This window comes from Ascidia mentula, chromosome 7 (assembly GCF_947561715.1).
Source record: "Ascidia mentula chromosome 7, kaAscMent1.1, whole genome shotgun sequence".
In the NCBI taxonomy this organism is placed as follows: Eukaryota; Metazoa; Chordata; class Ascidiacea; order Phlebobranchia; family Ascidiidae; genus Ascidia; species Ascidia mentula.
The window spans coordinates 612,439-626,254 of record NC_138572.1 but is presented as its reverse complement, the minus strand read 5'-3'; the positions used below and the strand labels follow the sequence as shown (position 1 = coordinate 626,254).

At 37.3% G+C, this 13,816-nt stretch overlaps 4 protein-coding genes across 4 annotated transcripts; 1 reads left to right on the top strand and 3 right to left on the bottom strand.

Moving 5' to 3' along the window:
• Nucleotides 1-52: 52 nt before the first annotated feature.
• LOC145907930 (sialin-like) lies at nt 53-4,761 on the bottom strand. Its single transcript, XM_082995049.1, has 11 exons — nt 4,579-4,761; nt 4,290-4,406; nt 3,215-3,307; nt 2,835-3,068; nt 2,348-2,522; nt 1,931-2,202; nt 1,590-1,751; nt 1,297-1,420; nt 1,008-1,141; nt 692-812; nt 53-474 (listed from the first exon to the last, which is right to left on the bottom strand). Exons 1-11 carry the CDS (start codon nt 4,717-4,719, stop codon nt 401-403), a joined length of 1,647 nt encoding a protein of 548 aa, XP_082851175.1. The 5' UTR covers nt 4,720-4,761; the 3' UTR covers nt 53-400.
• A 654-nt stretch (nt 4,762-5,415) lies between these two features.
• Nucleotides 5,416-9,975, bottom strand: LOC145908351 (GDP-fucose protein O-fucosyltransferase 4-like). The gene is made up of 9 exons (XM_082995610.1): nt 9,742-9,975; nt 9,500-9,629; nt 9,225-9,397; nt 8,937-9,121; nt 8,549-8,751; nt 7,812-7,967; nt 7,298-7,509; nt 6,551-6,681; nt 5,416-6,326 (listed from the first exon to the last, which is right to left on the bottom strand). The coding sequence occupies exons 1-9, from the start codon at nt 9,769-9,771 to the stop codon at nt 6,167-6,169; spliced, it is 1,380 nt and encodes a 459-aa protein (XP_082851736.1). The 5' UTR covers nt 9,772-9,975; the 3' UTR covers nt 5,416-6,166.
• A 615-nt stretch (nt 9,976-10,590) lies between these two features.
• Nucleotides 10,591-12,557, top strand: LOC145908114 (ATP synthase F(0) complex subunit C2, mitochondrial-like). Its single transcript, XM_082995301.1, has 5 exons — nt 10,591-10,709; nt 11,218-11,259; nt 11,521-11,568; nt 11,918-12,063; nt 12,253-12,557. The coding sequence occupies exons 2-5, from the start codon at nt 11,221-11,223 to the stop codon at nt 12,365-12,367; spliced, it is 348 nt and encodes a 115-aa protein (XP_082851427.1). The 5' UTR covers nt 10,591-10,709; nt 11,218-11,220; the 3' UTR covers nt 12,368-12,557.
• A 433-nt stretch (nt 12,558-12,990) lies between these two features.
• On the bottom strand, nt 12,991-13,784 carry LOC145909094 (histone deacetylase complex subunit SAP30L-like). The gene is made up of 2 exons (XM_082996416.1): nt 13,584-13,784; nt 12,991-13,398 (listed from the first exon to the last, which is right to left on the bottom strand). The coding sequence occupies exons 1-2, from the start codon at nt 13,709-13,711 to the stop codon at nt 13,146-13,148; spliced, it is 381 nt and encodes a 126-aa protein (XP_082852542.1). The 5' UTR covers nt 13,712-13,784; the 3' UTR covers nt 12,991-13,145.
• Nucleotides 13,785-13,816: the final 32 nt, after the last annotated feature.

Genomic DNA, 13,816 nt, shown 5'->3' with positions numbered 1-13,816 from the left:
CGTTACCGGAAATAAATGCAAGAGGAAGTGGGCATGTGTACAAACCATTGCTATTTTAGGTCTAAACTGCTGGTAGCACATGGCATGGGCACCGATAAAACCATAAGGATTATCGAGTCAGGCGCCCATGTGAAGGTGATTTCCTCACGGAGAATCACCATCTGCCGTAGGATCGCACTGGTGGGTTGCAATAAAGCAGCATTTGACGCTAGATGGCCATCACTCGGTGACAAACAAAACATTAAGGGCGTCGATAATTCTTGCTGTGTGTCGTGATAAACGTTCATTCCTTCACGAAGATTCACGCTACACACGTGGAGGTGTTCGTTAACCCTGTGTAGTTTTTGTACCAAGAAATCCAACCGCTTTCAACTCGGTTGTTCCTCGTGTTTGTCCCAAATCAAACAAGAATTTCAACTGGTTCATTTTCATTAACATTTGAGTTGAGTGGGACGAGCGACAAATCTTCTTGATCTGTGAAAAAAAATTAAACCGTATATTAGGCAGGATGTAATTTACAACATTTATCCATCGTGAAAAAAAACGTAAATATTGTTAATTTTTACAAGCATTGTGACGCTTTAAAATATTATTAACATGTAGAAGTGTTTGATATTTCTTGTGCATCTCTTAGACATTAAAAACGGTTATTCGCACTTCACAAATAACTATAGAAATCCATGTATATTACCTTGTGTTTTGGAGTTCGCCCAACCTTCAAGTTCTGTCGTACCGAAAATTCCGAACACCAAAGAACCGAAGAAGGAAATTCCAGACGCGAGAAGAAAAACTTTTCTCCAGTTTTCCAAACTCTGTCGTCAAAAATACACTTGTCACTCATGGAACAATAAAGTTTGTTTAAATCAGGATTTTTTTGTTTATTTTGTTGCACGTGTTGGCCATAGGGGCACATGATCAATACGTCAGAATTATCTGCCGTTACTTTTCCATCACCTGTTGCAAAATAGTTTCTCAAACCCCAAAAAAGTTTTGGTAAAATATCTTACGTTATCTGGGAGCATGATTCCGGCCACTTGAGGCGATAGAAAGCCCAATGCTGATATAAGCGTATTCGCTAGAGCGAATATCGTGCTGCTGTAATCCCCTGTGACGTCGAGGTAAGAAGCCAAGTGGCCTGACGCTGAAATAAAAGTAAGTTATGTTAATATTCAGTCGGGTTTCGGTTGCATTTACATCAAAGAAACTTGGACGCCATCATAAAAAACATTTTAGTGCAAGTTATGTTGACTGTAAGCATCACAAAATCATGAAATAAAGATTAAAAGTATGACTAACTTGTCATCCCTAGTATTCCAACAGATATGGTGAGCAGTATGATGACAGGCCAAGTGTTGCAACCAAGAAATGCAACCAGACATAAACTTACACCTGCTAATGTCAGAGGAAGTGACGACGATATCTGGAAATAATTCGGAAGTGATGTCATTACTTTTAATTTGTAAGTCGGTACGTGTACAACCATTTAAACACTGGGCTTCACGGCATAATAACACCAAAGAGTTAGACTCCATTAAATGTTTGATGGCACATATTGCTTCACCCTGTGAATAATCTAAATTATATTTTACCTTCCGCAATAACAGCCTTGCTTTCAATTCTCCCGACTCCTCTGATTTGCTCTCATCAGTCACGTGTTTCTCAAACCTTCGTATTATCGGGTCGGCAAAAGTTCCCCAGACAATTGTGACGACAAGTCGGAAAATAAATGGCAGAGCCGAGAAGAAGGCAGCCTGCAATCAACGGATGACGTTGGGTAAACAACTTCATTTTTATGATTTTGAAAATGCATTTTTTAGGTAAGGTTTTAGTCAAGGAATTACGGTCCAATAATTCCTACCTAACACACTGAAAAATGCCGTAGTTTAAAAATGGGTTTCAGAAGATTTGTTAAAGTCTGTTGTCCGCTTACTGATTTAATGTCGAACCCCTGCACTCTGTTGATGTAGATTGGACCGAGAGCCGTAAGACTGTAAGTCGACCAATTATCGCTCACGTGGGCAGCGAATATGATCACAACAGGAAGTGACGTCAACAGACTTTTCCATGGAATTGTGGGATGGTTAGTGGTGTCGATGTTTTTATTGATGAATTCTTTTTCTTGTTGGCTGATGCAGGGATGATCATCCGGTGTGTTTCGGATGATTGCGATCCACACAATCGACCACAACAGACCGACGGCACCTGTTGAAATCGAAAGATATTTAAAAAGGTTTCAACATTTGGGAAATAGCAAAATTGACCAACTATATTACAAACAGTAAACATGTCCGATTTAAAATAAATACAATCCTACAGTCTTAAGTAACAATACGGGTGAAAAACCAACCTGACAAATAAAAGATTGCCTCCCACCCGAGGGCGCTAGTGATCACACCTCCCGCCATCATAATTATGACGTTTCCAACCGACATTCCAGAAAACGCGAGCGACACGTGACGACTCCTTTCATTTCTTGGTGTCCAGATGCTGAAAGCGTGCATCACAGTAGGGAAAGTCCCGGCCTTTGATAACATAACACGTATTTTCTGGTCATGTTAAAAACTTTTATTTAAATTGCGCCAAATATTGACGAAGTTTAATTTTTCAATTTTTTTTTAAATCCAAACAACTGCGTTTGTTATTGGGTTCAAAACACTCCGCGCCAACGTTCAAAAATTCTGTTCACGGTTTTTGTTGCTTGCGGGTGAGCCGCGTGCGTTGATTACTAAACTCATGTTGTGACTACAGTTGAGCTTACAGGGTTGATTGCAGCGTTCTTTGAGCTGTTTGAAGCGAACGTTAAGTTGTCTTGAATAAAGGTTACTTTAACTTACATGAAATAATCCCGTAAGAATCCTGGCGGCGACCAGAAGATAGAAATCATATCTCGCCAACGCAGGCATGAGAATTGTGATGACGGATGACGCGACCCCGTTTATTCCGAACACCATCCGGATTCCAAATCGACGGAGCAGATACGCCGAAGGTATGTTTCCGACCAAGTATCCGTAGAAATAAGAAGCGAGTACCAGGGTTTGTGCTTGCATGTCCCAATCGAACTCACCATCCTGGCATGTATGTGATGATTTAAAATAAACTATCATACAATAAACTATCATACATACAGCAGTTTTAATTGTTTTAAGAAAAAAGTAGTTTATTTGCTGTTAACGACCCCACAATCCGCATAAATTCAACAAAACTTTTCACCAACCTGTGTTCGATCATCCGTGACACCTTGTGTCACGTGACAGGTAGTTCCCCGTGTGACGTTGCTCAGAGCGCAGGAGTTTTGCGAACTTCTTGTCTGTTAACAATGAGAATATTGCGTCAGACCAAATTTATCAAACAAAAATTGCTTTAAGCACTATCTCATGGAACACATAGTTGTGTAATTACAACAAAACTCATTTTTGTGTGAACATTTTGCTTTCACCGTGTATAGTTTTTGTGAAAGGTGCAAATTTTACCAAATTTTCATTATGTTAATGAGATATGAGGTTACTTGGTGGGGTCATGTCAGTGCAAGAGTTGTTTTCGTTGTTCAACTTCTTTCGCAACAGCTGTATCTGAAGTGAGTGGGTGACTTTCGCAATCGAGTTAGAGTTTGTTTGCATACTTTGTCGTAAAACGTGTTTTTCCTTTTGTTTGCTTCGACCCGCTGGGATATTATGTTTATTTGTCTATGTGGGTCCGGATTGAAGGAAAATTTCGGTTCCTGCGGTGCCCTAAGGGACCATGCACTTGTTCGTTACTTTGGGTCTGATGGTTTCAGGTCAAGTCCAAAGTTGGGCGTGATTTAAATGTTTGTAACTGTGAAGGTGACACTAACAGTAAACCTGAAATCATGAATGGGTGTTCAGGTTTTGTGGTTAAACCGTCAACAGTCTAGACATCATGCTTTGCTTACTGTCGTTGTCTTGTCGAAAGTGCGAAAGTTTAACACTAAACGTATAGCTCCACTTCGTACGTCACCTAATTTACATGGAACGTAGCAGAAAACTAATTTGCATGCGTCAAATTTGTCGCATGGTAGTAGACGTTGGTTCCATACATTTGGATCTGACTACTTTGAATAAGAAGGCCAACGCTAAGATTCTAGACCTGAAATGACTGCAACGGATCTACCCACCAACAGTCAGATGGATGCAAAAGACGGCCATTTTATAGCAGTATATTACTGATGATGAACTCAGTTATGTTTGAAACATCTGCTTAGTATTTCCAGTATCTTAGCTTTGGTTTTGTTGTTCAAGTAGCGTTAATTTCACATTGCCAGCAATACCCACCATGGCTAGAATGGCAACGTTGATTCCATTCCTTAGCGAGAAAACGTTGATGACTCCCAACGCTAACATCACAGCCAGAATATCTCGTTTCTTCAAAAAGCAGCACGAGTTGCTCGTCTGTGAAATATCGCGTTTATTTATAATTTTCTGGATGAATCGCTGGAATATTCCGCAAAAAAGATTCAATTTACGTGCTTTTGGCGACTGAATTGCAACATGCGCAACCACACATAAAAAACTACGCCTGTATTCGTTTGTATTAAATCAGCTCATTTACTTTTCCACTCACTGTCAACATCGAACTTGTTGGAATTTCTTCTTTCTTTTCTTCGGTACTTGAATCCATTTTCAAGAAATGTTTTGAACGGAAATTATTCTTACCCACTTTATCCGGGTTTAAATCTTCTATTAAAGCAATACACGATATCATATGAAGTGTTGAAATAAATTGTTTCCGCCACTTTTTGAATTTGCTTCACACAATAAATAACTTAACCAGGTTTAATTCAGCTTGTTTTCCTCGATTTAATTCAATTTTCCATTCAACAGCATTACAACGCTAAAGTCAGCGCTATTTTTCAATCTGCGACTTTTCCATCCTGGCCGGATAATACGTTTAAACAAGTGCGAGCGCCTGTACTCGCTTATATAATGCCCATTATTCAAATTATCACGTGAAACTTTGAACCCTTTAAAATGACGTAATCCGCTTGCGCCTGAAATCCAAACAACTTTTCATGCCATTAAACGCCTCCGCCGGGTTTGCATCGTTATATAAACACCTACCTTGTAAATAACCCACGCACCATGAAGCAGCCATCGGTGGGTCACGTGATACATGTTATAAACGTTGCGAAATTATCTTTTATTGTTGCCGAGTCGCCGCAAAAACAAGTGACGCGGGTCCCTGGGGTTGGTTGTGGGGAGGACACCAGACGATTTCGTTGCAATCCTGACGTCACGCGGGGGGGTGCTTGCTTGCAGTTTACGCAAATCACCTTTCGTTGACTCAATCAATGTAAGAAGGGCGCTATGTTGGGAAACCACGGAAGCTCAATGAATGGGAGAAATCAGTTGGACTTTGGACTTCAACAGGTAACAATGGGGATTAGAATAGTGCTGTGTATGTAGATAATAACCTGTATTTCGAAACACGCGGAAAGCAGCATGAAAAATTTGCAACGCTGAAAATTGTGAAATTAAAAAAAGCAAACCCGGAACACTTCACGCAACACAACGGGTTTCTAGTAAAGTTACACATGGTGTCACGACCGCATTTTAATGTAAAGCAAATAAGTGGACAAAGTGCAGCAAGAGGAAGTGAAAGGTGGGATTGCAACATTTCCACTGCAAACTTGCACAAATTAAGTATTGCAACCTCCGATATTGTAAATCGCAAAAAGCTCAAAACAGACATGAGAAAAAACGCACGAAACTTTGAAAGGTTTGCAAGCTGAAACTTTTCACCATAAATGCAATTCTGACGACTTTTATGAAAACCGGAACTTCACAAACTTTTTCGGTTGCGACCTTTCGTGTTTCCCAGTTACCTACTTTCTAGATGCTTCATTGAAACAGTAATTGCAATGAAACGACTGAAAAAGTTTTATAGTGACCACTTAGAGACGTAGCTTGTGAAATATTACAGTAAAGTATTTTGTGCGACATTGTAATCTCTGCAACCCATAAAGTTCGACGACCAATAAAGCAGTTTTGAAACCCTAATTTAAAATACGAAAAAAAACTTTAATTTACTTGTTTCGTGATGCAATGTGCTGGTTTAAAATCACAATTTCAACTCTAATTCCATCTCTATAACATTTCAAAGTCACCTTGAAGAAACCGTGTGTACTCAACACACGTAACATAGAGTTAGTTTACAACTCCGTATGTTGCATTGCTCCATGTCCAGAGTGATATCGTCGCTCAATGTAACTCCACAAATGCTCAGGATCAGTTACTTGGTCCCTGACCATATCGCGGAGGGCAACGGCTTGATCCAGACTCTGCCAGTAGTCGTTTTGCCAGTTGTGGAACCTGTAATAAAACAATACATTAGTCACGTTGGCATCAAATGTACATGCTTTGCTAAGATACAGGTTTGGTGACGCACAAAATAACTGCTAACGTAATTCAATATTTTGCAGATACGAAATATTGCGCTTCCGGTGGGATTTGAACCTGCAACCCTGAGAATTCTACGTCACTACGCACCACTTCGCCCGTTACAATGCTCATAGTGGTATGTTATGTAAACTCACTGGTTGTTAGGGGGAATATCAGAAATTGTCCCAAAGGAGGGTTCAGGTGGGGGGCAATCCATGTGACTGTGGGGAACCACCTTAGGGTGAATTTTTTCTCCTTTTTCTATTTGATTCTTGAGTTTGTGCATCTGAACAAAGGAGTTGCAATAAAAGATAAAAATGACAGTAATTGAAGAAATAATGTCAGAATACACAGCGGTTGTGACATATATAATTTATATAACAGGAAATAATAACTTTTTGTTTTTAAACAGGCACATTATTTAACTTGCAACTCAATCATGTTGTCTTACATTAAACTTATGTCAAGCCATATTAGTGCAAGAATGCACTTGTTCACTTAATTAAGCCTCCTGGCACACCTGAGCCTTTAAGAGGAAATGGTAATAACAGGTGTGGTCAAAATACTTATTATCTGCCTAGGAGGTCCAAAATGGGTATGATTAGAATAGGACTATTACAGAAACCTTTCTACAAAATTTTTATCTCTATCTGCTTTTTGTGTTTCTGATATCATGTAGTAAAAGTAAAATAGTAGTAAAAAAATACTGAACATATGCCATGTTGTCTACGCTATGTTTTGAAATATTGGGACTTGTTTAGAATCACTTTTCATGACACAAGCTTTTGTTTTGCCCTGGCAATATTACAGGTGCCAATATATCAGAAAAGTAGGAGAAGGATATCACAAATTCTACGATTTTTGTTTTAAAACCAGGGTTAAGCACACAAATAAGCATCTACCTGTTCACAGAGATAACATTCATAACCGCCCACAAAATTCTCATGTTCATTTCCATCCAATGTCCAAGTTCTATTTTCAAGCGTTTCCCTCAGCAAATTGTTTGGAATGACGTCACTGTTCTTGTAATCCAAGTACTTGAGGTAAGCTTCATCGTTGTTGTCTAGTTGTCGAATAAATTCACCCAAACTTTCTGGTGATTCAAAATCATCAGCTGAAATGTGTGCAAGGCAAGATTCAGTTTTCATGTATATTTTACAACACAGCTATTCTGCTGTGTCCTTAAACCAAGTGGATTTGACTCAGAATAAACACTTTAGAACAAACAAAATAGCCCATTTTACATGGTTAAAGTTCATAAAGAATGATTGTGAAACAAAAAGAGTGCCTGTCATTGAATTTTACATTAGCTATATGAGTTATAAGATTTTAATAAAGATTTACAAAACTGTGAGTTATGTTCCAAAACACAGTTTTATAACAACAATATTAACAAACAAACATGGTCTATCTTACCCATGATAACAGAATAAGGTGAAGGCGCCCAATCCCTTGCAGTTGGCGATCCTTTATATATCGGCACTGAACCAACATGAAAAGCTCTTGTAATCTTCTCAGTTATGTAATCATCACAAATAGAGTTCTCAAAAGCAATGTGAAATTTGTATTTGCCTGAACAAGAAAAAGTGAATTTTTATATATGAAAAAAGATTTATCAAATAGTTAGAAATCATTAAAACTTCTCAAAACAATTTGGATACAAATAGTTGTATTGATTTAACACAAACAATAAAATTGCTAATGGTTGTAGGGTAAAACTATAAAGTATTATTTAATTACTACATAATTAACAATGTTCAAAGACTATTGGTTTTCAGTAATAATAGCAACACAGATTTAATTGCATACAATCTAGCCATGCCTGGCCACAACACACACCGCCATAGTCATTAAAACCAAGCCATACATATTTCTCTAATAATGGGTTATTTCATTGCTCGTGTGCTACACTGATAGTTGTGGTACTTAAATCTGGAATAATTGCACATAATTAGCAAACACAGTTTTGTGTTAGGGAAAATACTTTTGGCTACTTCAATGTTTTGATCTAAACCTTCAACAATAATATGTTTTAACCCAGCCACAATACATGCCTGATGTCTCATAGAAAAGGCAATTATTCTATTATTGCTTTACCAAAATATTTGTTACCATTAAATTTCGTACAACATAAAAACAAAACTATTTCTTACTCAACAGATCATAGAGGTTTTCATCCAACATATTACTTGTATCTGTCATTGATTTGTCTTCGAAATCTTTGTTGTGTAAGCAAGCTCCATATGAGTCTATGCTTATATTTCCCATTAGATTGTACACAAACCTATCCCTGTCTGATGGGACATCACAGTGAGACTGAAGATAAACAATCGGAGCCAGACCCTCTCTCCTAAACCTAAAGAACAAATAAAATTCAAAAAAAGATTGTAATCTTATATAAAAAAGTTTTGAGCTATTTTAATAAATATGCACAAGGAATTTTAAAGACAAACTTTGTGTTCTCATTGAAAATATTCTTTAAAACAATGCTCCTAAATTGTGGAACAGAATATGTATTAATCAATGATGTTGTTTACCAACCTGTTCTTTTCCTTGATAGAAACTGGCTTTCTTTCAGTTAAATATTCCTTGTTTGGGAAATGTTGGGTGGTAAGCGGAAAGTCTGAACTTCTCTTGAAAGTTGCAGAATAATTGAACACACTCAGTGCCTCCATATGACACAGCATGTGGTTATTCTGTGGTGATTCTTCATTAAACAATGCCCACTATACAAAAAAACAACATTTAAACTTGATTCAAAGTAATGTCGATTTTAACATAAGCTGGACACAAAAAAAATTCAACTATATACTTGTAAAGTGAATATACCAAATGGTTTGGTTTTCTTGGTAGAGGTGCTTCATACGCTCTGAAGTCAGTCCCATACAAGAATACTGATATAAGCCTGTTGCCTTTTTCATTCAAGACATCACGATTTTGGGTAGTTTGACAAGTTAGACCAGAATTTGGACAGTACACGTCATGAATGTCGTTTTCATTTCCTGCAATAATCAACATGAAAAAAAACAAATTTATCTTTCCAATCCAACTGTTAATTACAAATAGTGTACACCTACAAATATAGCATTTTTTTCCCACAATACCTGACTTTATTACATGAGGAAAAAGCTCCTTTGTCCACCACAGTATCAGGGGAGTGTCAGAATCACTTTTCTTACCATGGGGCTGTCTTGAAAAGAATGCAACCACCAAAATACAAGTGACGATGGTAACCTGAAAACAACATATGTTACGTCTAAGTTTTAACGTTGTCAGTCTAATACGGATGTGCATATCATACTATTTGTAGATTAAAGTGTTCTGAATCAATACACAAACAACATACCATGAGAGCATTCAGTTGAAATCTCTTCATTTCGCCTCTTGAACATGCGCAAAAGTAATGGAAACTACTATGTTCAAGCAACGGTCGCAAAAGACCCGATTTATTTTTGTGGACCTATCAGCCTTAGGCCATAAAACAACCTTTACATTTGAGCAGGCTTAATTAGTGTTTGCAAAACATAACGACGCGGACATGTACGTAATTTCAGTTTAATTTGGATGACATCACGTTTTCTTTTCAGCATTGCTGCAGGCGTGGAAGGGAAAATCCCTATTTGGTTGTAATGTTACGTCACAACCCATCGGGTATTATTGCATTTAATATTTTTTGTTTTTAGCCAAGTAAAGTTCTTTCTCATCTTTTTTGATTAAAAATGTGGAGTTGTTTAGCATTTTTAGAAAGTTCGTTGTTGGTAGGAATGGTTTATCACGCAGCAACTATAATAAATGTGTTGTTTAACACCTTATGCACTTATAAAACACGATTTACGTTATAGCGAACATTTTGTTGATTTAAATAAAACTTTTTTGCACTACAATAACGCTTATATCAAAAGATTCGAAATTATTATTCTTAATTCCCCCTCGTGGTATGGTTTGCAAAATTCATTTATCTTTTGGTGTTTTTGCAAAACATCGTTTCACATCCAAACAATTCAAGTAATTAACTATTAAAAGAATTTGAATACAGACAACATGCTGATAAAAAATGGAACAAACTTTTTAAGGTTATTGTAGCTCACGTGGTCCAAGTCTTCGAGCACTCCTAACGGTTGCGGCAGTTCCGGACTTTTCGACCAATCAGAACAAAGGACGCGTCAACCTCGCACATGCGCAGATGTGAATATCCTTGGAACTTGCCGGCTCGAAGTTTGCTGTTGAATCTTGGTTTGATTGTTAAACAAATCCATTCCATTTCCGACAGAGCAGGATCTTTTGGCCAACAATTTGATTTCTTATAAATAATTGGTAAGTAGTAGCTTTTGCTGAGTGCTTGTGAGTAAATGTTTGGAGGTAGGCCCAGTTGTTCCTATGTTGTTATCAGTAAGGCTTCTTTAACGTTTGCGTTGCATCGCAATGTCATCTGTGTCTGTATGTTATGCCAATTTATAAACCTTTATTTCTCAATGCACGCGGGAATTGTGATGATGCTTAGTTTGGTGAACAAAACTGTAACCTAGAAATTTCCTTAAGTTTTTATAAAGACCGGTTTAATGTAAACTCTTGTTCTGCGATGTATTGTGCTGGGGGTAAAAATTAACGTGCGTGACTTGTACATTGGTTAGGGAACAATGTCAAAAGATTCAACCTTTACGTTAACAGGTGTTTAGAAAGCTTGCAATTATGCTTAATAAGCGAACAAACACCAAACCAACCATTTAGTTTTGTTTTATAATTACCCTATATTATGATGACAGTTTATGTTTACCATTTACATATTGCAGTGAGTTGCACTAACGATGATTTATTTTTTTAGAAAATGTATGCCGCCAGACTCGTAACTGCTTCCTCATGTTTGGTGAGATACTGCTATCTTTTTAAGAGAATAACCTTTTTTATTTGGCAATAATATGCACTAGTTTACCCCACTAGACTCTTAACACGATAGTTTTTGGTGGATATTGTTACTGCATGTATACCTTTTTGCAAAATATTTTTTCTGTGTGGATTATTGATAAAACTTGAAAAAAATCCTTTTTCCGAGCCGGTGTACACTTTGACAAGGTGACTTTGTGTGCCAATATAATAACTATTAATTGGAAGTTTTGTTATATTTTAGTTGAGAAACTCCCGTGCCATCAGGCCAGCCATTGCAAGCTGCATTTCTGTAAGTAGCCTTGTTGTATTTTGACTAAACTTTTGTCAGTTTTAATTGTGCTTTCTTAGTCTGTATATATCATGTTAAAGTAGATTACCAGCAGACAACACAAGTATTTTTGCAAGAAATTATCCATACATTGTCCAATGTGATGTTTATAGCAGTCAGACCTTGCCTCGTTACTTTCGGACCAGTTAGTTACATTACTTAATGTACAGTATCAGGGTGCCCTGATTTTAGGGGACTAGGGGTTTAAATAAGTAGTTTGACTGTATTGATATTGTATACCAATCTTCATATGGCTTAGTTTTTATTCCACATGCAAATTATATGTAACTATTCTGTTTGTTTTGTACAGTCTAGGAATTTGCAGACTTCCACAGTCCAAAGGGATATTGACTCCGCTGCTAAGTTCATTGGTGCTGGAGCTGCCACAGTAGGAGTAGCTGGATCTGGAGCCGGTATTGGATCAGTTTTCGGCAGTCTTATTATTGGTTATGCGAGGTGAGTACTTGTCAAAAAGATTTAATGTGGGGAGTACATATCCACCCCCCACTACCTGATTAAATTAAACATAACTTTTAGTTACCGACCTTCCAGCCACCTGTACCAGAATGACAGATTTAAAAAAATAACATGCCTGCCAGCAACATAAAATAAGCTAATAACAACAGCTATGTCTTTAAATTGCAGAAACCCATCATTGAAACAACAGCTTTTCTCTTACGCCATCCTTGGATTTGCGTTGTCTGAAGCTATGGGTCTCTTCTCCCTTATGATTGCTTTCCTGATTTTGTTTGCTCTTTAGAGGAATTATTGGCCAAAATATTCAACAAAATGAAGATACAGCCCTAGAGTCCTTCAGTTAAATGCGATGTTGTTCCACTATTGCTATTTCGCAAGCAAAATTTGTTTTTCAAACTGTTTCTATCATAATTAAAGTTCATTTATTTAAAACTACAACTGTTGGCCAAAAATAAAAGGTTGTGGACTCTTTATTTGATTGAGTGTAAGTGTCAGCACACCGCACTGGGAAAGAAATGTATGAGAGCCAGTTGCACTGAATCTTTAAATGAACTTTTGTTCAGCTGAAAGCATGAAAATAATTACCCTGCAAAACCTATAAAATAGATTTCATGTATGTGCAATAGAGCCAATAATGTTTTTTAGTGCTAATACCTTTTGTTTGATTTTTGGTGGGTTACACGTAGTTTGGTAGCCAAGGGTCGATGGCACCTGTATAGTCAGCACAAAGTCTTGTTAGCTGATTAGATTGTTGCAAGTCGCACCAAAGCTGCATTGGTGAGACCTGTTAGGTTCAACCAGTGGCCCTGTCTACAGCTTACTGTAAAATAGATTTAAGTTTGTGATGATCTTGAAATTCATCATGTGCTGAGGTATCTGCTAAAAATAAAACTATAGTTTGCAAATAAAAGTGTGTTGTATTCATCACAAATCAGCAGCAAACAAGTAACGTACAAAACTACATTGTAAGATTGCCTCAACAATAGTGTCTTTCCAGGAGACAAAACCTCGTCACTTCGGACAAACAAGTACAAGTGCAATGTTTAGAAAATCCTGTATTGTCATTTATATTCACTTCTAGGTTTACTATCCCTGTTGTTAGAATCTGGCCCATTGTTATTGTTGTTTCCATTTCCATGACCAGTTTCTTTGTTATCCAACCTATTCCTTTTCATTTTAACCATGTAAATAAAGTAGGCAATGGCTTCTTTTTCATTGACGCGCATACTTCGAAAATGTCGTCCAACAGTTTCAGCAAGTTGACCTTTGGAGAGACCTTGTCTTGTCTGAAGTTTGTAATATCGTTTGTATCTCCTACACAAAAAAACCTTCGTATACTTTCCTCATTCATTTGAAACCCGCAAGGTTGATAATTCAAATGGTTTGTTTGCATTGCATATATAAATTGCCATTTTTAACACCAGAATTAGTACAAACATGACAGCAAAACTTGCACAACAACCGCAAATACGTCGGGTTTTTGCACAAAGTAGTAATACCTCAATGTGTTCATTTGCAATTGTTCCAAGGCAACATCGTTGCTATAATCATGAACGCCATCCCGGTCTCCGCTGTCCTTACGTTTCCTCTTTTTTCCACTTTGATTGTGACTGTATTCTAGCGTCATATTAAATGATACTAAGTCAACAATGACAATACAACTAAGCAGATGATGATCCCTGTATCTTTACAGCTTTTACGAAAGTACACAAGTGCAACGCCTGACTGATTT

Excerpts from the sequence above, each read along its gene's own strand:
- LOC145907930 (XM_082995049.1), bottom strand. The coding sequence starts at position 4,719 with ATGATATCGTGTATTGCTTTAATAGAAGATTTAAACCCGGATAAAGTG. Across the intron at positions 1,421-1,589 it reads CAAGGCTGTTATTGCGGAAG|ATATCGTCGTCACTTCCTCT; the intron begins GTAAAATATAAT and ends AATTATTTCCAG. Across the intron at positions 1,142-1,296 it reads TGGAATACTAGGGATGACAA|CGTCAGGCCACTTGGCTTCT; the intron begins GTTAGTCATACT and ends CTTTTATTTCAG.
- LOC145908351 (XM_082995610.1), bottom strand. The coding sequence starts at position 9,771 with ATGAAGAGATTTCAACTGAATGCTCTCATG. Across the intron at positions 9,398-9,499 it reads TCCTCATGTAATAAAGTCAG|GAAATGAAAACGACATTCAT; the intron begins GTATTGTGGGAA and ends TGATTATTGCAG. Across the intron at positions 9,122-9,224 it reads CAAGAAAACCAAACCATTTG|TGGGCATTGTTTAATGAAGA; the intron begins GTATATTCACTT and ends TTTTTTGTATAG.
- LOC145908114 (XM_082995301.1), top strand. The coding sequence starts at position 11,221 with ATGTATGCCGCCAGACTCGTAACTGCTTCCTCATGTTTG. Across the intron at positions 11,260-11,520 it reads TAACTGCTTCCTCATGTTTG|TTGAGAAACTCCCGTGCCAT; the intron begins GTGAGATACTGC and ends GTTATATTTTAG. Across the intron at positions 12,064-12,252 it reads CTTATTATTGGTTATGCGAG|AAACCCATCATTGAAACAAC; the intron begins GTGAGTACTTGT and ends TTTAAATTGCAG.
- LOC145909094 (XM_082996416.1), bottom strand. The coding sequence starts at position 13,711 with ATGACGCTAGAATACAGTCACAATCAAAGTGGAAAAAAGAGGAAACGT. Across the intron at positions 13,399-13,583 it reads TTGCAAATGAACACATTGAG|GAGATACAAACGATATTACA; the intron begins GTATTACTACTT and ends TTTTTTGTGTAG.